Genomic DNA, 25,495 nt, shown 5'->3' on the forward strand with positions numbered 1-25,495 from the left:
TCTGAGTTTCAGAAGTCAACTGTTTTGCTCGAATTACGATTCTAAAACATTTTTAAGATTTCGAAGATGACATATATGAAATTTACGACGTTTATGAAGATCGAAATTGGGTGCTTACTATATCTAGATTTCCATTTTTGGTATTTGGATATCACCGGAAAGATTTTGGGCTTTTTTACAAACTTATTTTACGGTTTATTTGGGCACATAAGAAAAATCTCTCTACTTCCTTTCCTTGATGATACCCCTTTTTCCCTGAACATTTTAAAGACTCAAATATGTAACTGTTCATTTGTTCTTGAATCTTACTCTATTATGCAAATGTTTGACCTATCATCTTCAATTACAGTCATGATGATTCATTCTGAATATTAAAACTAAATCTCCATATGTGTTTGTTAATCACTTCAGTAACCAATGTTTCCGCCACGTCAGCAACCAAAGTCGGGGGTCCTCCACACATCTCTAACTCTTGTTCCAGGTGAAGCATGCGGATCTCCCAACATTCAAGAACGTGGCTCAAATTCAGACCAAATCCGTGATTCACCAACCGAAAGTGCAAGTTCCCGTGAAACCTGGCCCACACCCGACCCATTAACAATATCCAAACCACTAGAAGCCGAACATTCAGTCATCCGCCACATAACTGACAAAATGTCCCTTAGAGGCATTTCAAGAGAACGCGTCGATATAATCGCAGATAGAATGCATCATCTTCCCAAAGAGTATTTAGACAAGCTAAAAAACGAACTCCGTGGTCTAATCGAAGGAATGGGTGGTCATCAACATAGAGAAGAATACATTTTTCTTCAAAAAATGGTTTTGAGTTGTGGTGATTTGACCGAAAAGACCCTCATTTTAGCTCACCGAGGACAGTTAGAAATCTTGGTTGCTATAAAGACTGGAATCCAAGCTTTCCTTCGTCCAACTGTTAGTCTATCTCAAGCTTCTTTAATCGAAATCTTTTTATACAAAAGATGTAGAAACATCGCGTGTGGAAACCAGATCCCTGCTGATAACTGCACGTGTGAGATCTGTGTGAAAAGAAACGGTTTCTGTAATCTTTGCATGTGTGTGATCTGTAGCAAGTTTGATTTTGAGGTGAATACGTGTCGTTGGATCGGGTGTGATGTGTGTTCTCATTGGACGCATACGGATTGTGCAATACATAATGCACAAATTGGGAATGGTGGGAGTTTGGGGGAGATGGTTTTTAGGTGTAGGGCGTGTATGAGGACATCTGAATTGTTTGGATGGGTGAAAGATGTGTTTCATCATTGTGCTCCTTTGTGGGATCGAGAGGCTTTGGTTAGAGAGCTTGAATATGTGAGTAGGATTTTTCGAGGGAGTGAAGAAGTTAGAGGGAGGAAATTGTATTGGAAGTGTGGAGAACTTGTGGAAAAGCTCAAAACTGGGGTAGCAGAACCTGTTGCTTCAAAGGCAATACTCTCCTTTTTCCAAGGTAATCAATATTCTCATGTAGTTTTTTTTTTTTTTTTTTTTTTTTTTTTTGAGTAAATTACACAAATGGTCCTTATGGTTTGGGGTAATTTGCACATTTGGTCCATAACTTATTTTTTTTACTCAGAAGGTCCCTACTGTTTGTTTTTGTTACACGCTTGGTCCCTGTCTTACGTAAACACATCCCAACCCCATTTCCGCCTCACATTACCTTACCTTACCTATGCCAACTTATTTAAATAAATCAAAAAAATAAGGGCAAAATAGTCTTTTTATGTAAGACAGGGACCAAGCGCTCAACAAAAATAAACTGTAGGGACCTTCCAAGTTAAAAAAATAAGTTACGGATCAAATGTGCAAATTAACCCAAACCATGAGGACTATTTTTGTAAATTACTCTTGTTTTTTTTTTTTTTTTTTCTGCTGAAATATTTAATTAGTTAATTTGATTGTAGTTTTCATTTTATAAGGTCAAATATCATAATTCGGCAATTATCCATGAAAAATAACTAGTCTGATATGGGATAAGAGATCACTCTTCATGGTCAAATATCATAATTCCGTAGTAATACATCGGAAAAACTTAGAAAATAGAGAAAGGAGAAAATAATAATAATAATAGTTATCATTATAATAATTATAAAATCAATATTGAAGTTTAATGGTATAATCGGGATGGAATATAGTTTAATTGTTTTGTATTTGGATGATATTGCTATAATTGGGTTTATCTTTTAAAGTACAACACCATAATAGGAAAAAACAAAAGTAGGCTGCTGTAAAATGTCAATGAAAGTACATTGCAATTATTGTATTTTACCCTAAAAAGGATTAAAAGTAGGAAGCTATTACATATTTCTCTCCCTTTAAACACTTGATAATGTTAAGGTTGTGTTAACACAATTAAGGCAATGTCATCCAAATACAAATGAAATTTTCACGATAGATTCTTCAAAGTGTAACGTCCTAATTAAAAGTAAAATACTATAATTGGGTAGAATATTGAAGTACAATGTTTAAATAATAGGAAAAACTTAAAATAGGAAATGAAAGTACATTGCCGTTTATTGCAGAGTTTGACATAGACCCTCGAAAACACGAAGAAAGTGGCGTGGTAATGGCCCCACAAGAAGCATTCAACCGAATAGCAGACGTGGTCCAAGAAGCCATTAAAAAAATGGAAATGGTGGAAGAAGAAAAAGTGCGAATGACAAAAAAAGCGCGTTTGGCACTCGAGGCATGCGATCAAGAACTGAAAGACAAAGCGTGTGAAGTAGCCGCCTTAAAATTGGAAAGAAAAAAAAGAAGCAACAAGTGGAGGAGCTTGAAAGCATCGTCAGACTCAAACAGGCTGAGGCCGAGATGTTTGACCTTAAAGCCGCCGAGGCCCGCCGGGAAGCCGACCGCCTGCAACGGATCGCACTTGCAAAAGTTGAAAAATCAGAGGACGATTACGCCAACAGGTATTTGAAACAGAGGTTGCATGAGGCTGAAGCTGAAAAACAGTATTTATTTGAGAAGATGAAGTTGGCGGAAACTTCATCTAGAGGTGGCGGCAGCAGTGGCAGCGGTGGTGGTGGTGGTGGTGAGCCGTCTCAGATGATGATGTATAATAAGATTCAGGATTTGCTTAAGAACATGTACACCGTGCCGACAAAAGGAGACGGGCAAGTGAGTGATATACGCTCACGTGGGTCCGTTTGATTTGGTTATTTTATTTTATTTTATTTTTTTCGGGGATGATTTGGATTTTTTTTTTTTTTTTTTTTTTTTTTTTTTTTTTTTTTTTTTTTTGTTTATGTTATGTTGTTTATAATTGTAGTTCAAAGCTGTAGTAACTTAACTTTATACCGGATAAGGTAGAGTATGATGACGTTGTACTCTGTTTGACATGTATTGGACTCGGATTGGGATTGATACTCATGGTAGTGGGATAAAACTTGTGATCTTTGTAATGCCCATCTTATAAATTTCATTAAACGTAACCATAAAATGTCTTGTGTATTTTACTACTAAACGAAAGGTGATGAGTCTCTGGTAGTTTTTGTAATACGCTTTATAATTTTTATTTGGTCAACAAAAATATTGGTCATTTGTTTTGGCGTCAAGGAGCAACATACTTCGCTTTGAAAGGAATACAATATTCCTTTTATTGATGTAATTGTTAATTTTAAATAATAAAGTTATAATAAAGATATTGACATTGTTTATAACAAATTGATAATAGTAATAACAATATCACAAATAATGTTTGTAATAATATCATATGATAATATTAATAATATTTATAATGTATATTGTTTTTTATTTTAAATATCTTCGGAAGTTCCGAAAAACTTGTTAGGAATCCACTTAAATGAAAAACTTTTAACGTAAAATGTGAGGCTCCTTGGAGTTTATTTTTTAGAAAATATCAGAACACATTTTCCTTGAAAGTTCATCGGTAATGTGTAGGAAAATCCGATGAATTATTGGTCATCGGAAATTTTGTAGGAAACTCCACCTGCCTCTCGGAAGATAGCGCTCGGCGTCTCTGAAACAATTTGCTTATCCATCAAGTACACCAAGAAACCCATACAAACCTGCTGTAAACTTTGTCTCTCCCTGACAACCGAACAGTCGGTTGACCCAGATCTGGTACCCTCGCCATACATTGTAAGCACTCCCCCACTGGGGTCTCGTATAGTCACCAACTGACGCTCGCAGTCGATCACTGCTCCAAAATGGCTCAACCAATCCATGTCCACGATGACACAGACATCACCCATTGCAATCGGTACCAGATCAATCGGAAACTTGACACCAAAAATCTCCAGCACACATCCTCGGAACACATCAACAGCAAAAATCGCATGCTCGTCAGCTATAGAAACCATCAAAGGTCAACTCAACGCCTCACGTCGGATACTGATGTGACAACTAAAAGCTAAGGACACGAAGGATCGATTCGCACCCGAGTCAAATAACACCAAAGCAGGTACAGAATTCACAAGAAATGTACCTAAATATAGCATAGAATAATCACAATAAATCTCAAAATAAATAAATAAGAAAATATGTACCGGCCACGACATCAGGTGCTGCGCGGACCTCCTCCAATGTCATTTGAAAAACTCTCCCCCGAGCCCTCAGAACATCGGCCTTCACCGGCCGACTATCAGTAGCACGCAAAGCAGCAGGTGCAGATTTCTATGTTGATCCCTGACGAAGCTTGGGGCACTCGACCTTCCGGTGGCCGGTCTGGTTGCAGTGGAAGCAAACTGCAAACCCCTTATATCTTCATCCTCCTCAAACCCGAATATCTGATCATCATCATAACCAGTTAAATCATCACCAAGATTCACAAACTCTTCATCATCATCTTCCGTGTCTTCATCTTCATTGCCCTCTTCAATGGTAATAGGCACATGCTCCTCGGTGACAATAGCAATCGGAGGAACAAGCTCTTCCTCATGCTCAGAAGCAATGATCACGTCATCTTTAGTTTCCATAGGATCTGATGAGCTTTTAGTCTCAGTTGAATCACTAACTTCTACGAATTGGCCGAATTTCACCAAAGGATATTTGCCTTGGAACATGAATTTTCCTTTTCTGTTTTGTTTCATGAGTCCAAAGGTATTGGAACCAATAGACTTCAAATCATGAGTGTCTCCTCTTTTCTCAAGTTCCAGGTGTTTTCTGTTGAAGATCATCTGAAGGAACCGCGGAAACAAGAGAAAATTGTCTTTTCTTTTTCCCTCTACATTACCCACCATTTCGTTCAGGACGAATCTCGAAAAATTAAAGTCAAGTCTAGTAGCCAGAGAAGCAATTGCACCCGTGTTTAACAACAAGACCTCTTCAACCCTGGCTCTATTTCTAGAGATACAACTTACAAACACATGGACCAGTAATCTCCAGTAGGGTGGCAGCAGTTTCTTGATTGTTGGAGGAAACTCACCCTCATAGCCCATGCATGCGATAATTTCCTTGGTCTGGTTTATAGAGATCTCGGTTGGAAGTCCAGATTGGTCATTAATCTGTAAAACCTCACGAATAACTTGCTCAAACACAACGATCTTCCTTCCGTTGACAGTAGCTTCTAAAGAAATTTCATCATCATTTTCTTTTCGTACCACAACACAGTTCCAAAACTGCTTCACTAGATCTTGAAAGATTATTGGATAGGATTTGAGAGCATAAGCCAGACAACATTTCTTCAGTCCATGAACCATGGAGTTGAAGTCGCTATGTGCAGATGGTGGATCCACCAGGAAAACAACAACATTGTGATTGTCTGAAAATTTCCATTCGATCATTTTGAACTGCACAAACCAAGTCAAGCGAGAAAGCAAATGATTTAAGTCATTAAAGATTAAGTTTTCTCATTATTCAATTAATAAGGCTTTTATTTTGATTTTAAAATTGAGTTCATGGTCAAAGGAGGGTTCACAGCCGTGAACGGGTTCACGACCGTAAACGCTTCAGAGGCCGCAAATGCCTCAACAGTGCCGAAAATGCTTTTTGCATCAATTGACCCTCGAAATGCAGTCGTGTTTTATTACGTTTAGCATGAGTGTGGTCGTTTTGGAGGTACCTATACAAATCAGTGAGCAAGTTCAGATTACAAACACAAGAAATGATGAATCGAGATTTGAGTGAGAGAGAATCGGTGAAAGGGTTCACGACCGTAAACTAAAATGTGAACTGTAGAAGTATACACAGCCGAGAACCCTTCCTTTTATAACCCTAGACCATTCACGACTCAAGAATGGGCTGGAAATCCAAAAAGGGGCCGCTAATTCAATTTTAATTAAAATAAAAACAATTTGAGGACATTTAAATAAAATAAAAATAAAATAAAATAAAATCTAAAAATTTAAACTAAAATAACTTTGCAAAATTTTAAAGAAAAAATAAAATGAAATAAAAATAAAATGAAATATCACTAAATTTTTTTTCACCATTGCAGGTAAACCTTTTGTGATTATGGGATCAAAGTTTTAGGACAACTTTAATCTGTTTTTCAGTACTTCCACCTTCATGAGTAGATTTGGACAATCGTTGGTATTGTTGTCCACTTAAACACGAAAAATTGTGACAAATTTCGACATATAACAGGTGACAAGACGTTTGACCCTATGATCCTAAATGATATTCCTAGAAGGCCATTTAGCTGACGATGATCACGGATATTGTTATCCACCTAAAATTAGCAGCGATATCTACAGACAACCTATTGAATGTTTAGATGACCTAGAACATGTTTCCTGCTTCCTGACATACTCCGGTAATCAAGAACTTCCAGAATACTCCTTACTTTAGATGAACAAACAATTATTAGGAGAGAAGTTATATTTAAAATGCATATGTTATACACCCAGGTCGAATTTTCCAATCATGCAGAGGGAGTAAACATACGACTAACTTGATAGAGGGATTGAGAAATAGAATGATGCATATGTTGTGTCCCAGGTCGGATCTTCCGATCACGCAAAAAAGGAGACAACTAAGACTTGGGGTTGGGGATGCCTAGATACTTCGTAATTATTTTGTCCGTATGCAAAAAAGGAGTTCAAATTTTTTCTACGTGAATGACATGGATGATGAAGGTTGTATGCAAAATGTATTTTGGGCAGATGCAAGGTTTAGGGCAGCTTACGAGTCATTCGGAGATGTTATTTCATTCGATAGCACATATTTGACAAACAAATATAATATGTCATTTGCGCAGTTTGTTGGAGTTAATCACCATGGGCAATCTATCTTATCTGGATGTGGTTTGCTTTCACGAGAGGATACATAACATATGTATGGTTATTCAAGTCATGGCTAGAATGCATGAATGGACGGGCACCAAAAGCAATAATAACTGATCAATGTTGATCAATGCAAGGAGCAATGGCACAGGTATTCCCTGAATCTCATCATCATCTTTGTCTTTGGCATATTATGAAAAAGATTCCTGAAAAATTAAGTAGGTTGGCTCAATATAAAGTAATAAAGAAGACTCTAAAAACCCTTGTGTATGAATCTATGGACACTCAAGAGTTTGAAAATGGGTGGTGCAAGCTGGTTGAAAAATACGGACTTGAAAAAAATGTGTGGTTACATTCTTTATTTAACAATCGAAGGTGTTGGGTGCCGGTATATGTAAAAGTAAACTTTTGGGCAGGAATGTCTACTACACAAAGAAGTGAAAGCATGGATGTTTTTTTTTTATGCGTATGTTAATTCTAAAACCTCATTACGCCAATTTGTTGAGAAATATAACAACGCGCTGAAAAGCAAGATTGAGAAAGAAACTAAGGCTGATTTTGAGTCTCTTAATTCTTCATATAAATTAGTAACTGGGTTTTATTTTGAAAGACAGTTTCACGAGGCGTACACAAATGCAAATTTTAAGTTGTTCTATGTAATTCTTCATTGGTCAAAGTGGATGGTGCACAATATGTATTTCATGTCACAGATATTGTGGAAGGGAAACATGGAGAGTTAAAAAAAGTTGTTTATAGTGTTAATTATGATGAGAGTGCTTGTGATATACAATGTTCGTGTCATTTGTTTGAGTTTCGAGGAATTATTTGTAGGCATATGGTGAAGATATTGATTGAGAAGGATGTTAAAGAAATTCATCCACGATATATTTTGTCTCGGTGGAGGAAAGATGTTAAGCATGGACACTACTTAGTGATAAATTGTTATGAAGATTTGATGAATGATGAAAATGCTAAACAATTTGACAACTTGTGTTCCACTTTTTACGAGGTTGCACATATTGCCAATTCTCACGAAAAGTATGAATACTTGCTAAGTTGTATAAATATGGCAAAGGAAAAGTTGAACGATGATTAAATTTTAGGTTGTAGTACTAACGCAAATTTGATAGTTGAAGATGTTCGTGTTTCAGAATCGGCTACAAAATTGCTACCATCATTGCAAGTACGTAGTAAAGGTCGTCCACCATCCAAGAGAAAGGAATCTAGAGTAGAACAGGTTATGAAGAAGAAAAGCAAGAAAAATATAATATTTTATCTATTTTGATTGTTTTTTTATTTGTTTAATATACTTTATAATAACTGAGTTTTTATAGGCACGTGAAAGAACGGAGAACGTACAAGAAAATCAAACAAATTCAAGTCATGATCATGGAGCAATTTTCTGTAATGATGGGTCGAACTACCGGTTTGATCTTAATGTTCTAGTTTGAACAAGAAAGATCGAGGAGTAGGTGGATTTAGTATAAAACAACAATTATGAAAAAAGAGTGATTTTCAGTTTTAGTTATTTTACGATTATTGATTTTGAAAGAACCAATTGGATTTCTTAGTTTCAAAATAAAAGGCATATTGGCCATTTTAGGAATAATTAGATTTTATTTGTTTTAGGTTCAAAAGATGCTTCTAGAAGATGAGGAAATGATATTTTGGTCATTTTATTATGTTATGGGGGTTGTCTAATATTATGTACTTTCAATGTGTAATTTTCTTAAGTTTCCTATGATACATACCATTAGAGTTTTACACAATACATACAAATGGAATCAATAATAACAATGCACTTTAAAAATAGAACCAAGAATAACAATTCACTTTCAAAGTAAAAACTAAAAAAACAAAACAAAAAAAAAAAACAAGTGTTGAAAATATGTTGTCTTCGCGGGGGGGGGGGGGGGGGGGGGGGGGCTGTATTTGATTCAATATGTAACCAAAATATGTGTTTGTATAGTCCAAAATGAAGTACAAACACTAAATTACATGCTGTAAAAAATATCAAGTAATTTCGACTTCGTATGAATAAGTTATTCACATTTTAAAAAGCGGGATAGATTGTAGAAAAAAAGAGTAAATTACACGAATGGTCCTTATGGTTTAGGGTAATTTGCGTGTTTGGTCCCTAACTTATTTTTTTAACTCGAAAGGACCCTACAGTTTGTTTTTGTTACGCGCTTGGTCCTGTCTTACCTAAAAAGACTATTTTGCCATTGATTTTTTAATTTATTTAAATAAACACACCACCACCTCCACCCCCCTCACCTTACCTGACATACCCCACCATTTTCCCTATTTAAATATTAGTCTTTTTAGGTAAGATAGGGACCAAGCGCGTAATAAAAACAACTAGTAGGGACCAAGTGCGTAACAAAAACAAACAGTAAGGACTTTACGAGTTAAAAAAATAAGTTAGAGACCAAACTCGCAAATTACCCCAAACCATAAGGACTATTCGTGTAATTTACTCAAAAAAAAAAAAAAACAAGTGCTGAAACATAAAATACACAACATTGATATGCTGTCTTCAGGGGGCTGTATCTGATTCAATATCTAACCAAAATATGTGTTTGTATAGTCCAAAATGAACTACAAACACCAAAGTATACGCTGGAAAAAAATCAAGTAATTTCGACTTCATATTAGTGAGTTATGTGCATTCTAACTGAAGGGCATTTTTGTCAAGATTTTCAAAATGGAACCTTTGGCCATTTTTGTCCAGGTTTACAAAATACAATTCAAAGGCATTTGTGTACAAATGAGAAATGAAACTAATGGACATTTGATTCGAGATGCAAAAATACAATTCATTTAAAGTATTTACAAAAATATACCATATTGCTATATTAAACAATTTTCATACAAATATGTTGCTTTAAAAGATTCAAACAATCTCAGTACTAACTATTACAATGTATAGAAGATAAGAGTACAATTTCATATAACTACATTGCTATATAAGTAAGAAAGCCTTTAAAATACATGCATTTTTGCTATGGATTCTTTGAATTTTGTTTTGGCTGCTTCCTTGGGAGTTGTTTGTCTTGGATTTGATAAGTTTCTCTTTGGTTTCGTGGTGATTTGCTACTTGTTTCTTGGTTTCCTTGGTTTCCTTAGTTTTTGGTTCCTGTGTTGTTTGTGCTTTGTTTCATGGGTGTTTTTGTCCTGGTTCTCTTCTTTGAAGTCTTTGTTGTTGGTTAGGAGTTGTTTGTGTTTTTGCTTCTCCTGTTTGATGTTGTACTATTTATTATTCAACATTTGACTGCACCTGACTGGATTTAAAAAACATTCTTTATGGATATCTGTTGGATATGATCTGTGACATTATCTTCTGAAAGCTTGTTTCCATATTCATATTTGGAGAATTAATTCCACAATACTCTTTTGGTGCCATTTGAGGATACCTTCATCAATAATCCGAGTGTTTCAAATACCCGATTACAAAACATGAAAAATGAAGGAATTTAAGTTGGTTAGGAAACAACCAATCGAAAGACGTGTTATTACCTGGGTGGATGCATACAATTAACAAGCTTCTCAAAGTCATCATCTGTGTTGAATTGTAAAAAGAAAATAACACAAGCAAGGAAAAGGGAAAACATAAAGAAGAACCGGCCCTAATCCATGAAATTGAATACCTTATAACCATCAAGATCCTCCATTTATCCCACCAAGAATCAGCCCTAATCCTCTGAAACGAACCCTAAAAATTGTTCTGGTATTGAAATTAACCACCCATGACTCTAACCATCTGATTCTTCTTCCCCAGCAACACCAAAAATGTAAGGAGTAGCACCTCCGACAATTGGCATATTCCCCTGTTCGGCTGGAAGGAGGTTTCAATCGGCAAACTTAATATGCTTTTTGGGTTTAAAGAGGTCGATTGGTTCTGAGAATTCCAGGATTGAAGATGTCGATTAAAGTAGACTGGAAGATATAAGACGAAAAGAAAGCTTGGACAGGTTGGAGATGAAGGTGATTCCGTGATTTTCTATTCTTTTGTTTTTTTCAATTATCTCTAAGGTTATTTTAGGGATATCTTAATAGATCAGATGAGGTGGAAAAAAAGATGACAAATGACTTGATTTTAGTGCGTAAGAATAATTGTAGGAAGAAATGGTATGAGACAATTTAATTTCTCGAGTTGTATATATAAAAGCTTACAATATGACATAGAGGGTGTTTGACTAAGTTTATTTTTTTAACTTATTACTAGTTTCACACTGATATAAGTTAAAATAAATGTTTTGATAGAAATAACTTATTAAAATGACATACCAGAAATAAGTTAAAACCTATAAGTAGCTCCTCTTAATTTAGGGTAAATGGTACAAAAAACACTCTTTTTACACATAAATTCGATTTTGACACTGTGTTTTTTTTTTGTGTCAATTTTGACACTGTGTTTTCCAATTTGTTACAATTCTGACCACTTGACCAGTTAACCAGGTTACATGCTGACGTGTCAGTTTTGATGACGTGACATACTGACATTATATGCTGACGTGTCAAAATTGATTTTTTTTTCCTCACAGAAAACACTAAGTTTTCAATTTTTTTCAATTTTGACACTAAGTTTAATTTTTTCTTTCAACTTTAACACTATGTTTTTTTGTTCCAAATCGAACATCATTTTTTCCAATTTTGTTTAATGTTGACAGTTTTCTATTTGCCGTATAAATATTTTTTTTAATACATTTAAACCGTATAAATATGTTTTTTTTTTCATTTAAAAAATCATAGTTTTGTATAAATACATTTTTTTTACACTCAAACCATATTTTTATATATAAATATGTATTAGTTATATAAAAATTATATTTTATATTAAATATGCAACTTTAAAATGCGTTTGGAGGTTTGGAGGCATGTAGTCGATCAAAACTCAGATATTAAGTTTGCAACCCATCAAATTTTTACATCTTATTAGAAGCTTATGGTTAGTGTGATTCTCATGATATAACTAATGCTTTGAATGTATGAAAAAAAAACACATTGTATTTAAATAAAAATGTGGTTTTTAAACGAAAAAAAATATGTTTATACAGTTTAAAATGTAATAAAAAAAATATATTTATACGATTTCAAATAGAAAATAGACAAAATTGACCAAAATTTGATAAAAGATGTTCAATTGGAACAAAAAAAACATAGTGTCAAAATTGAAATAAAAAGTTAAACTTAGTGTCAAAATAAAAAAAAGTGAAAACTTAGTGTTTTTTATGGAAAAAAATCAATTTTGACATGTCACCATATCATGTCAGCATGCCACGTCATTAAAACTGACACGTCATCATGCCACGTCAGCATGTAACCTGGTTAACCGGTCAAGTGGTCAGAATTGTAACAAATTGGAAAACACAGTGTCAAAATTGACAAAAAAAAAAACACAGTGTCAAAATCGAATTTCTGTGTAAAAAAAATGTTTTTTGTGACATTTACCCCTTAATTTATTAGCTTATATAAGCTATAAGTTGAAAAATTAGCCAAACACCCCATAATTATATATTCAAATAACAGACAATATGACGGATATAACCGTCACCTAAAATACTTTACATTTCTCTCTTTTTCTCCCACGTGCGACCACATTTATATTCTTCCACCGCCGCCGATGACCGCCATATGCCCGTAAAAATCCTTTCTACCATATATTCCGGACGAAACTTAATTTTCCAGACAAGCAACGTTCCCTTTCAATTTCTACAATCAAAATCACGCACAGTTTGACTCTAAATCACAAATCTACTCGAAAATATGTCGGAGAAATTCTCGGCCACACTAAGGATCAGCGACCTTAATGATTTCATCGCACCATCACAGGGCTGTGTTGTTTCTATGAAGTCCGGTTCCGCTAGGCTCGTTGATAAGCCAAAGGTTTCTATCATCTCTACTTTCTGAACCCTAGATTGTTTTATACTAATCATAACCCATGTTTTCGCTTATTGTTTAGTTTTTACGATGTTTTTGACTTGGTTGTGATTCTACTAGCTTCATCAGGAATGTGTTATAGCACTAGAACGTAGAGCTCTCTGATTTTATCTTAACTTTTGAACGAAAAGGAGTACCTTTGCCAGGCTTTATTGTGAATTTAACTTCGCGTCTAAGTTCTAACCCTAGTTCGTTAGCTGTAGAACCATTAACATTTGTTCTAGCCTTTAACTTGCTTCTAGATTTTGTTCGAATTGTAACCACACTAGAATAGTAATATCCTGTGATTCTATTCAGAAAGTTGCCCTCTTTCATTTTATCATCACATCCAAAAGGTGTATGTTTCGTTTTCAAATTGCAAACCAGTCTATAAAAAGTATCACAAATAGAATTGTATAGGTGTTTAACTTCTGACTTAATTGACAACAATTTTGCATTTGAAAAGTTTAGGTTTGACATGAATATCAAGTTGCATCTTCTTTGCTGGAATATCAAGTAGGCTCTATTACACATATGACTATTGTTATTCACCAATTGCTTTTTCTTGAACAGAAGCTGGTAAAAACAACACTTGTTAAAGAGACTCTTGAAACAGATCCAGTAAAAATATCACTAAAGGATTGCTTAGCATGTAGGTAACACTTCCTGATCACTAACTCCTAGAATCCATTATACATCAAGTGTTGATGAATTGAATTGGTAACAATAACATTGTTGTAATCATGCAGTGGGTGTATTACTTCTGCAGAGACTGTTATGTTAGAGAAGCAAAGCTTGGATGAGTTTCTATCCAATATAAACAATGGCAAAACTGTTATTATCTCTCTTTCACCTCAGTCAAGGGATTCCATTGCTGTGCATTATGGTCTTTCTCCACTTCAAGTAAATTCCTTTATATTATCACCCTTCCACTTTCTTTATGAATCAATCTGCAATGAGATAGAGATAGCTTTCTCAAAAATGCTTTTTTTTTTCTACATGAAAATTCAGTATCTGTTTGTGAATGGAATGCTTTCAGGTTTTCAAGAAACTGACTACATTTTTCAAATCTTTGGGGGTTAAAGTTGTATTTGATACAAGTTGTAGTAGAGATTTGTCTCTTATTGAATCTTGTAATGAATTCATATCACGTTATAAACAAAGCAATTCAGATGACAAGGAATCTTCTACATCATTTCTACCCATGATATCCTCTGCATGTCCAGGTTGTGTATTATAGCATCCTACTTTCATCTCTTTCTATACATTTTTTTTTTCTTTTTAAGATTTAAGCCTTTCTTGTTGTATACTTTCAGGGTGGATATGCTATGCTGAAAAAACACTTGGTTCGTATGTTTTGCCATATATTTCTTCAGTGAAGAGTCCTCAACAATCCATTGGAGCTATCATTAAGCACCATCTATGCCACAAGCTAGGTGTTAGGTGATCATTAGTTTGAAATAATTTGAAATTACAAGATTAAATATTAAAGTAGAATGGTTTAAATATTAAAAATGTGCATTAATTGTATATGGCAAGTGAGATTTATCATGTGACAGTGATGCCTTGTTATGACAAAAAGCTGGAGGCTTCAAGAGATGATTTTGTTTTTCATGATGAATCTGGTGAAATGACTACAGAGGTAGATTCCGTTTTGACAACTAGAGAGGTCTTAGATTTAATACAGGTAAACACTCAACAATGAATTTCGCTCTAGCTAAAAATAAAATACGACTCATCAAATACCTAAAATATCCTTCATATGATGATAATGGACAAGGGCAAATATAGGTAGTTTTGATATGAGGCAAAAAATATAGAAATAAATCTAGTTTTGTTATTTTTGCAGACAAAAGCAGTAGTAGATTTCATGAATTTGGATGAATCCCCTGTTGATAAATTGTAAGTATACATATTTGGGTAAATTTAAAATTTTGTTGAAATAAAAATTAATATTTATTTGATTGACAGGTTATCGAATGTGAGTGAAGAAGAGAATCTTTTTGGGGTTAGAGGAAGTTCAGGAGGATATGCAGATACAATCTTTCGTTATGCTGCAAAGACACTTTTTGATCAGGATATCAAAGGCCCTTTGGATTTTAAAACCATTAGAAATTCTGACTTTCAGGAAGTCAACTTACAAGTATGTTGTTGTGTTGTAATCAAATGAGAGTATTTGGATTTATTTATTTATTTATTTATTTTTATGTGAATGTGTATGTAACAGGCCAGAATTTCAGGTATTGCTGTAATATTATTTTTGGGGCATTTTAGGAAGGGACTCGGCAAGTTGGAGCCAGACTCGCCGAGTAGGACCACAGACTGGGTCGCGGGTTCGCGACTGGACTCGACGAGTCCATTATGGACTCGGCGAGTCGACGCTGTTCAGCAGAAACCCTAGCCGTTTGGTTTTGGATCGTATATAACACCCCATATGCCGTCATTGTTCGTCTTTTGGCCGATTGAGAAGAACCCTAAGCGTCTGTGGACATCTAGAGCAGGAGGGAAGGCTATTGGAACTTTGAAGAATTTGTGAGGCAAGAAGAAGAAGAGTTTTGGCCAAAGGGATATCAAGGGGATCGAGTCCTGAGGTTTGGGGACACAGAGAAGGTGTTATTCAGGAAATATTTCGGATCAATTCTGCTATATTGATGTGTGCACGAATTTAGGGTTTATGAAACCCATTTGGTGATTAGATGGATTATTATATTGTTACCCTAACGTTTATAACCCAGTAATAGGATGTTTAAAGGTCCAGAAGGTCCCATGATTGTGTATTTCGGGACCATACGTATTTCAGGAAGCAGTTTGATCGACTGCATGGCATGGACTCGCCGAGTCTTATGAACAGACTCGGCGAGTAGCTTGAAGATTCACTGGGACTCGCCGAGTTGTTCTTCAGACTCGGCGAGTGGAGTCGGGGTGGCCCCGCGATTCTTCCACGTGGATCTCATCGAGTCAAGGGGGATACTCGACGAGTAGAAAGGGAACATCAGGGAAAGTTGGAGAGGACGTCTCGACTCGTCGAGTCACCTTTACACTCGATGAGTCCGGTCCAGTTGACCGTTGACCAGAGTTGACCTGCATGTAATTTCTTAGGGTCAGTTGTCTTGAATGATAAGAGTATTAATAAGGGTATATGGTATTATAGGGAGTCTGCAGATCGGCGGATCGAGTGCGAGTGATTTCAAGAGTTGATCGTTTTCATTACCACGAGGTGAGTCTTCTCACTATACTATACCCGGAAGGGTTTGACTGTGTGACCGGAAGGTCGGATACGATGTGTGTTATATATGCTATAAATAGAAAGGTAGTTGCTATGTATGATATGTATGTTTATACGGGCCGGAAGGCGATATGTTATGTGATAGAAAGGTCAGGTATGATATATGATATAAGTGCTATGTGCGTTAGATTAAATGTATTATGTGTTGTAAATGTTATGGGCCGGAAGGCAATATGTTACGGGCCGGAAGGCAATATGTTATGGGCCGGAAGGCGATTATGTTACGGGCCGGAAGGCGATGTGTTGTGGACCGGAAGGTCAGGGCCTGGAAGGGCGTATATGTGTAAGTCGTATACTGGGGAACTCACTAAGCATTTATGCTTACAAGTTGTCATGTATGTGTTTCAGGTACTAGCGAGGACCGTGGGAAGGCGCCGGCATGATGCATACACACTGCTGCTTTTTTGAGATCTTGGGGATTTTATTTATGTATTTGATATGAAACATGGAATAAATACTATTGGTTGAATGAAATCACTTTCTTCTAAATGAAAATTTTATTTGAAATTTTGCGTTGTTACAATTGGTATCAGAGCCTTGGTTTGAGGGATTCGGGTGTACCTTCGGGTGTAACTGAACTCAAACCGAGGATTTGAGGAAAAATCTTTTAAAAATAATGAAGACATAAATTTTTATAAATGGTAAAGTGGTAAACAAGAACGGAGCAGTGTGTACGATCAGCCAGCGCCCGAACGGTAAAGATCCCCAGAATACCTTACAATGTTATGTTATGCACTGAATTATGAATTGTTATGCATGCTAGAAGACTAGGTATTCATGATAGGACTAGAATGGTCTGTTTTGTGATGCCTTAGTCTAGGGAGTTTGCTTATATGAGATATTCGATAGCGTGCAGGTAGATAGTGCATACTAGAGGTAGAGTACTCACTATTCGGGGTTTGGGGAGGAAGATTTGGGACGAATGCTGATATGGTGTGGTCGGTAGTATTGGGCCCGTACTACCGAAGACACCGGGTCAGTGGAAGACCCAAGTAAGAATCCCTGGATATCGGAGACTGAGTAGGGTCGCGTATCAAGTACGATTGTACTTGATGGAGTCTCTGATAATTTTATGTTGTATTTCAGAGACATCATGGTTACCACACGCCACGGGGCGAGTTCGAGCGGTGTGAGCGACGAGGATATTCGTCAGATGATTCAGGATGAGGTAGCCGCAGCAATCCGGGCTGAGATCCCGGAGATGTTTGGGTCTATTAAGACCACACTGATGGAGACGTTCGAGGAGCGGTACGCCGCACTGACTGAGGCTGCAACCGCTGCCGCTACCGCAGCCGTGGCCGCTGCCAGGCCGCAAGGGGGCGATTCGTTGTTGTTCCGGGAATTCAGCAACACGACACCCCCTGAGTTCGATGGGACGCATGATCCGATTGCTGCGATGAGGTGGATCGCCGACATTGAGGGGTGCTTCTACTCTTGCTCATGCCCGGAGCACCTGAGGGTACGGTTCGCCTTAAACCAGCTCCGTCTGGGAGCGAAGGATTGGTGGAAGTTCGTGACGGCGAACTTCACTATGGAGGAGATTACAGCGGTGACATGGGAGAGGTTTACTGAGATGTTCAGGGACGAGTACGTTCCCCCAGTGGAGAGGGAATGATTGATTCAGGAGTTCTTGACCCTTAAGCAGGGTACTGATTCCGTTGCGGTGGTCACACGGAAGTTTCATGAGAGGGCGATGTTCTGCCCAGAGCTGGTGTCTACAGAGCAGTCACGGATGAGCCGGTATTTAGGCGTGTTGAAGAGGGATATCAGGGAGTTTGAATCAAACTCCACCTATCGTACTTTCACTGAGCTTCAGGCGAACGCCAGGAAGCGCGAGATCGAGTTGGAGACCCAGGCCAGGGAGGAGGCCGAGTCTCGGCAGGTGGATCGGCGGCCGGCTCAGTCTCAGCCGGCAGCCAAGCGGATCAAGTCCGCTGATGCGAGGATGGGAGGTCCGAAGGGCCGCACTTGCGGAAAGTGCGGCAAGGGTCATGAGGGGGCGTATCGAGCTGGTGGTTGCTACAAGTGTGGCAAGGAAGGACACATTGCCAGGGATTGTCCTAAGGGGTTTATGGTTTGCTTTCACTGCAACCAGACAGGCCATCGGAAGGCCGAGTGCCCGCAGCTTCGTCAGGGATCTACACCGATTACCAGGACTACTGAGACCCGAACGGTGAAGGTCGAGGCCTCGAGGGCTCGCGGGAGAGCCTTTCAGCTGACTGCGGAGGAGGTCCGCGCTGCGCCTGATGTTGTGGCAGGTATGCTGTAATTCACGTATTTACCTTAAAGTTGAAATGTTATGCTTATGTTAATGTATGTGTAGGTACTTTTCTTGTGAACTCTATGCCTGCTCTAGTGTTATTTGATTCAGGTGCGAGTAGATCCTTTATATCTTTAGCTTTTAGTCAGCATATCAGCATTAGTCGTGAGCCGTTAATTCGGCCTCTGAGAGTTTCTATAGCGGCCGAGAGGGTGGTTTGTGCCACGGAGGTTCTTCGGGGATGCGTACTAGAGATTTTCGGGGTTGCGTTTCCGATTGACCTAATTCCTATTGTGATGGGGGATGTCTGTGTCATCGTGGGCATGGACTGGTTGAGCCGATTCAGCGCTGTCATCGACTGTGAGCGCCAGCTGGTGACTATACGAGACCCTAGTGGGGGAGTTCTTACGGTATACGGCGAGGGTACCCGTTCGGGATCAGCCTTTTGTTCGGCCGCTAGGGCGAGGCAATGCCTACAGTAGGGATGTAGAGGTTTTGTGGCGTATGTGATGGATACGCGGGAGGCTTCCGGGAGACCGAGGACAGTGGAGGAGGTTCCAGTGGTGCGCGAGTTTCCAGATGTTTTTCCTGAGGAGTTGCCGGGAGTACCTCCTGCGAGGCAAGTAGAGTTTGGTATCGATCTGATTCCGGGGGCTGCGCCTATTGCGAAGGTGCCTTACCGTCTTGCACCTCCAGAGATGCAAGAGTTGTCCTCGCAACTCCAGGAGTTGGTGGGGAAGGGATTTATTCGGCCGAGTAGCTCGCCGTGGGGAGCACCGATTCTGTTCGTCAAGAAGAAGGATGGTTCACACCGGATGTGCATTGATTACCGGGAGTTGAACAAGGTGACGGTCAAGAACCGCTATCCGTTACCTAGGATCAATGATCTATTCGATCAGTTGCAAGGGGCATCTTGGTTTTCCAAGATCGATTTGAGATCAGGGTACCATCAGGTAAGAGTGCGGGATGAGGACGTTCAGAAGACAGCATTCAGGACGCGGTATGGGCATTACGAGTTCGTGGTGATGCCTTTCGGGCTCACCAATGCCCCGGCAGTGTTCATGGACCTCATGAACAGGGCATGCAAGCCGATGCTGGATCGGTCTGTAATTGTATTTATCGACGACATCCTAGTGTATTCGCGAACTAGATAGCAGCATGAGGGACATTTGAGGGAGGTCCTTGAGGTATTGAGGTCGGAGAAGCTATATGCAAAATTCTCCAAATGTGACTTCTGGTTGCGGGAGGTCCAATTTCTTAGACATGTTGTTAATCAGGCAGGGATATTGGTCGATCCGGCCAAGGTGGAAGCAGTGATGAGTTGGGAGGCACCGAAGTCACCTTCCGAGATCAGGAGTTTCCTTGGGTTGGCGGGGTACTATCGGAGGTTTATTAGGGACTTCTCCAAGATCGCGGTACCGCTCACCAGATTGACCCGGAAGGGTGTTGCATTCTCATGGGGACCCGAGCAACAGATTTCCTTCGAGACACTTCGTCAGAGGCTGTGTGAAGCCCCGGTATTACCTCTCCCGGAGGGGATGGAAGATTTTGTAGTATATTGCGACGCATCGATTTCGGGACTGGGTGCAGTGTTAATGCAGAGAGGCCATGTGATAGCTTATGCGTCGAGGCAGCTAAAGCCTCACGAGGCGAGATATCCCACGCATGACTTAGAGTTAGGGGCAGTAGTGTTCGCTCTCAAGATTTGGCGTCACTACCTGTATGGGGTTCGATGTACTATATATACGGACCATAAGAGTTTGAAGTATTTGATGGATCAACCCAACCTAAATATGCGTCAGAGGAGATGGTTGGACGTGGTTAAGGATTATGACTGTGAGATCCTATACCACCCAGGCAAGGCTAATGTGGTAGCCGATGCATTGAGCCGTAGGGCGGAGAGCACTCCATTGCGAGATGTAATTTCTTAGGGACTGACGGTGATGACTCCGGTATTGGATGCTATTCGTGGGGCACAGGCCGAGGTTGTGAGATCCGAGATGCAGAAGAAGGAGCGGGTCGTTGGGTTAATTTCAGAGTTCGTTAAAGATGGACGAGGACTTCTGACGTTTCAGGGTCGGATTTGGGTACCATTCGTGGGCGGTACGCGTATTACTTTGATGGAGGAGGCTCATAGATCGAAATTCTCAATCCATCCCGGTGCTACGAAGATGTATTTGGACTTGAGGAAGGAATATTGGTGGCCTTGTATGAAGAGAGACGTCGCTTGGTTCGTTGAGAGGTGTTTGACCTGCCGTAGGGTTAAAGCCGAGCACCAGAGACCGCATGGTAAGTTGCAGCCCTTGGAGATTCCTGAGTGGAAGTAGGAGCAGATTACTATGGATTTCATCACCAAATTGCCGAGAACTGCCAGGGGAGTCGATGCAATTTGGGTGATTGTGGATAGATTGACGAAGAGTGCACACTTCCTTGCCATTAGCGAGAGTTCATCAGCGGAGAAGTTGGCGGAGTTATACGTGAGAGAGGTAGTATCTCGGCATGGAGTGCCGATCTCGATTGTTTCAGACCATGATGTACGCTTCACTTCCAGGTTCTGGAAGAAATTTCATGAGGAGCTGGGTACTAAACTACATTTTAGTACTGCATACCATCCCCAGACAGACGGTCAGAGCGAGCGGACGATTCAGACATTGGAAGACATGCTTAGAGCGTGTGTGTTAGACTTCGGGGGTAGCTGGGATGCGCATTTACCCTTGTCTGAGTTTTCCTACAACAACAGCCATCATTCGAGCATTGGTATGCCACCTTTTGAGTTGTTGTATGGTAGGAGGTGTCGGACTCCCATTTGCTGGGGAGAGGTGGGACAGAGAGTGATGGGCAGTACAGAGATCGTACTCCAGACGACAGAGCAGATTCAGCAGGTTAGGCGGAGGTTATTGACCGCCCAGAGCCGACAGAAGAGTTATGCGGACAGACGCCGGTCCGAGCTTGAATTCCAGGTTGGCGACTTCGTTCTCCTGAAGGTTTCTCCTTGGAAAGGGGTGATCCGGTTCAGAAAGAGGGGCAAGTTGGGGCCCCGGTTCATAGGTCCATTTCGTGTAATTGCAAGGGTAGGTCGGGTAGCTTATCGGTTGGAGTTGCCAGCAGAGTTGGGACAGATTCACAATACCTTTCACGTATCACAGCTGAGGAAGTGTATAGCCGATGAATCGGCAGTGGTTCCGTTAGAGGATATTCAGGTGGATGCGAGCCTGAATTACGCCGAAATACCGGTAGCTATCAGGGATCGGAAGATCAAGGTTCTGCGGAACAAGGAAGTACCTCTGGTGTTGGTTCAGTGGCAACATCGGAAAGGATCGGAGATGACTTGGGAGCCGGAGCGTCTGATGCGGGAGCAACATCCGGAATTATTCGCAGAGTGAGACTTCGAGGGCGAAGTCTAGTTCTAGTGGGGGAGAGTTGTAACAGCCCGGAATTATAGGTATTGCTGTAATATTATTTTTGGGGCATTTTAGGAAGGGACTCGGCAAGTTGGAGCCAGACTTGCCGAGTAGGACCACAGACTGGGTCGCGGGTTCGCGATTGGACTCGACGTGTCCATTATGGACTCGGCGAGTCGACGCTGTTCAGCAGAAACCCTAGCCGTTTAGTTTTGGATCGTATATAACGCCCCATATGCCGTCATTGTTCGTCTTTTGGCCGATTGAGAAGAACCCTAAGCGTCTGTGGACATCTAGAGCAGGAGGGAAGGCTATTGGAACTTTGAAGAATTTGTGAGGCAAGAAGAAGAAGAGTTTTGGCCAAAGGGATATCAAGGGGATCGAGTCCTGAGGTTTGGGGACACAGAGAAGGTGTTATTCAGGTAAAATTTCGGATCAATTCTGCTATATTGATGTGTGCACGAATTTATGGTTTATGAAACCCATTTGGTGATTAGATGGATTATTATATTGTTACCCTAACGTTTATAACCCAGTAATAGGATGTTTAAAGGTCCAGAAGGTCCCATGATTGTGTATTTCGGGACCATACGTATTTCAGGAAGCAGTTTGATCGACTGCATGGCATGGACTCGCCGAGTCTTATGAACAGACTCGGCGAGTAGCTTGAAGATTCATTGGGACTCGCCGAGTTGTTCTTCAGACTCGGCGAGTGGAGTCGGGGTGGCCCCGCGATTCTTCCACGTGGATCTCGTCGAGTCAAGGGGGATACTCGACGAGTAGAAAGGGAACATCAGGGAAAGTTGGAGAGGACGTCTCGACTCGTCGAGTCACCTTTACACTCGACGAGTCCGGTCCAGTTGACCGTTGACCAGAGTTGACCTGCATGTAATTTCTTAGGGTCAGTTGTCTTGAATGATAAGAGTATTAATAAGGGTATATGGTATTATAGGGAGTCTGCAGATCGGCGGATCGAGTGCGAGTGATTTCAAGAGTTGATAGTTTTCAATACCACAAGGTGAGTCTTCTCACTATACTATACCCGGAAGGGTTTGACTGTGTGACCGGAAGGTCGGATACGATGTGTGTTATATATGCTATAAATAGAAAGGTAGTTGCTATGTATGATATGTATGTTTATACGGGCCGGAAGGCGATATGTTATGTGATAGAAAGGTCAGGTATGATATATGATATAAGTGCTATGTGCGTTAGATTAAATGTATTATGTGTTGTAAATGTTATGGGCCGGAAGACAATATGTTACAGGCCGGAAGGCAATATGTTATGGGCCGGAAGGCGATTATGTTACGGGCCGAAAGGCGATGTGTTGTGGACCGGAAGGTCAGGGCCTGGAAGGGCGTATATGTGTAAGTCGTATACTGGGGAACTCACTAAGCATTTATGCTTACAAGTTGTCATGTATGTGTTTCAGGTACTAGCGAGGACCGTGGGAAGGCGCCGGCATGATGCATACACACTGCTGCTTTTTTGAGATCTTGGGGATTTTATTTATGTATTTGATATGAAACATGGAATAAATACTATTGGTTGAATGAAATCACTTTCTTCTAAATGAAAATTTTATTTGAAATTTTGCGTTGTTACAGTGTAGGTAGAAGGTAAAACAGTATTGAAGTTTGCATTGTGTTATGGATTCCGAAACTTGCAAAATGTAGTCAGGAAACTTAAAATGGGAAAATGTGACTATCACTATTTGGAGATCATGGCATGCCCTTCAGGTATAAAAACTTAATTTTTATTTTTATTTTTTATTTTTATGAGCTTATTATATTTTTGAAAAATCAGGGTGCTTAAATGGAGGTGGGCAGCTGAAACCAAAATCAGGACAATCTGGCAAAGACTTGATTCAAGCATTAGAGACCACATACATGCAAAATGTAAGTATTCCTGTTTTCTTTCTTTTACTTTGATTTAATTATTTATGTTTTATATTATATTTAGAGTAAATTACACGAATGGTCTCTATGGTTTGCGCGTTTGATCCCTAACTTATTTTGTTAAGAGTAAATTACTAAAATGGTCCTTATAGTTTGGTCAAAATTACATGTTTGGTCCCTAACTTTATTTTGCATTCGGATCATCCATGTGGTTTGATTTTGTTGTGTTTTTCGTCCCTATGGTTTTGTCAAAATTGCATGTTTGGTCCCTAACTTTATGTATGTACGGGACAAAACACATAACAAAATTAAACCACAGGGACGATCCGAGTGCAAAAAAAAAAAGTTAGGGACCAAACGTGTAATTTTGACCAAACCATAGTAACCATTTCAGTAATTTACTCTTTTTTTTAACTCAGAAAGTTCCTACTGTTTATTTTTGTTACGTACTTGGTCCTTATTGTTTGTTTTTATTACTCGTTTGGTCCCTGTCTTACCTAAAAAGAAATTATTTAAATAGGGAAAAATGGTGGGGTATGTAAGGTAAGGTAAGGTGAGGGGATGGGGTTGAGGGTATGTTTATTTAAATAAATTAAAAAATCAAGGGCAAAATAGTATTTTTAGGTAAGACAGGGACAAAACACGTAACAAAAACAAACAGTAGGGACCTTCCGAGTAAAAAATATAAGTTAGGGACCAAACGTGCAAATTACCCTAAACCATAGGTACCATTTGTGTAATCTACTCTTAAATTTATATTTATGTATTAAAATGAAAAATGAATGTTAGGTTTTGGTTGCGGATCCATTTGAAAACATGATGGTGAAGAGGTTATACGAGTCATGGCTGTAACATCCTGGATCAGAAAAAGCAAAGCAACACATACACACACAATATCATCCCATTGTAAAAAGCATTACTTCTCAGCTCAATAACTGGTGAACATTAACAACCACTTTCAACTTCTCATGTCCTTCAACATTGACTTTTTTTGCGTTGACTTTATGCCAACTGGTGAAGAAGTTGCAATTTTGAATTTTGATGGTGGCGATGATAAAAATATTTATTCTACATTCATACACACAAGAGAAAAAGGGATTAGTGTAGGTGTATTTTTATATCTTATGTATTTTGTAGATATATATTATGTAATTTTTTTTGGAGAACGTGTATAATTTTATCTTAGTTTGTTAATTCCATTTGTTTCCAATGCACTTTATACTAAAACACCCTTGTTTGCTTCTTTTAATGGCTGCCTAATAACATAAATCATCAAAAGGGAGGTTGATATAAAAAATTAACAATATTTTTAACATTTATCTCACCCGTCCTAGTCAGGCGAATATACTTTGTAGTTTGGTATATAAATCATCAAAAGGGGGGAGCCTGTGGCTGTTGATATAAGACCATGTAGGGTAGCTCATAGCTTTCCTAGGTAAAGATCATGGGGGAGCCAATGGCATGAAAGTATAAAACCTTGGGGGGAGCCAACGATATCTTTATATATGTTGGTATGCATGGATTAT

General features: G+C 39.1%; 1 protein-coding gene, 1 long non-coding RNA gene and 2 pseudogenes across 2 annotated transcripts; all 4 read left to right on the forward strand.

Moving 5' to 3' along the window:
• Nucleotides 1-417: 417 nt before the first annotated feature.
• LOC145001819 (OBERON-like protein) lies at nt 418-3,359 on the forward strand (annotated as a pseudogene).
• A 3,536-nt stretch (nt 3,360-6,895) lies between these two features.
• LOC145014545 (protein FAR1-RELATED SEQUENCE 6-like) lies at nt 6,896-8,484 on the forward strand (annotated as a pseudogene).
• A 6,168-nt stretch (nt 8,485-14,652) lies between these two features.
• On the forward strand, nt 14,653-23,683 carry LOC145014554 (protein NAR1-like). Its single transcript, XM_078972947.1, has 5 exons — nt 14,653-14,808; nt 14,971-15,023; nt 15,093-15,264; nt 15,349-15,361; nt 23,679-23,683. The coding sequence occupies exons 1-5, from the start codon at nt 14,653-14,655 to the stop codon at nt 23,681-23,683; spliced, it is 399 nt and encodes a 132-aa protein (XP_078829073.1).
• Nucleotides 23,683-25,213, forward strand: LOC145001830 (uncharacterized). Its single transcript, XR_013661724.1, has 3 exons — nt 23,683-23,810; nt 23,878-23,969; nt 24,759-25,213. It is a non-coding gene; the product is annotated as an uncharacterized LOC145001830 (long non-coding RNA).
• Nucleotides 25,214-25,495: the final 282 nt, after the last annotated feature.

This window comes from Lactuca saligna, chromosome 1 (assembly GCF_052625555.1).
Source record: "Lactuca saligna cultivar CGN05327 chromosome 1, ASM5262555v1, whole genome shotgun sequence".
NCBI lineage: Eukaryota > Viridiplantae > Streptophyta > Magnoliopsida > Asterales > Asteraceae > Lactuca > Lactuca saligna.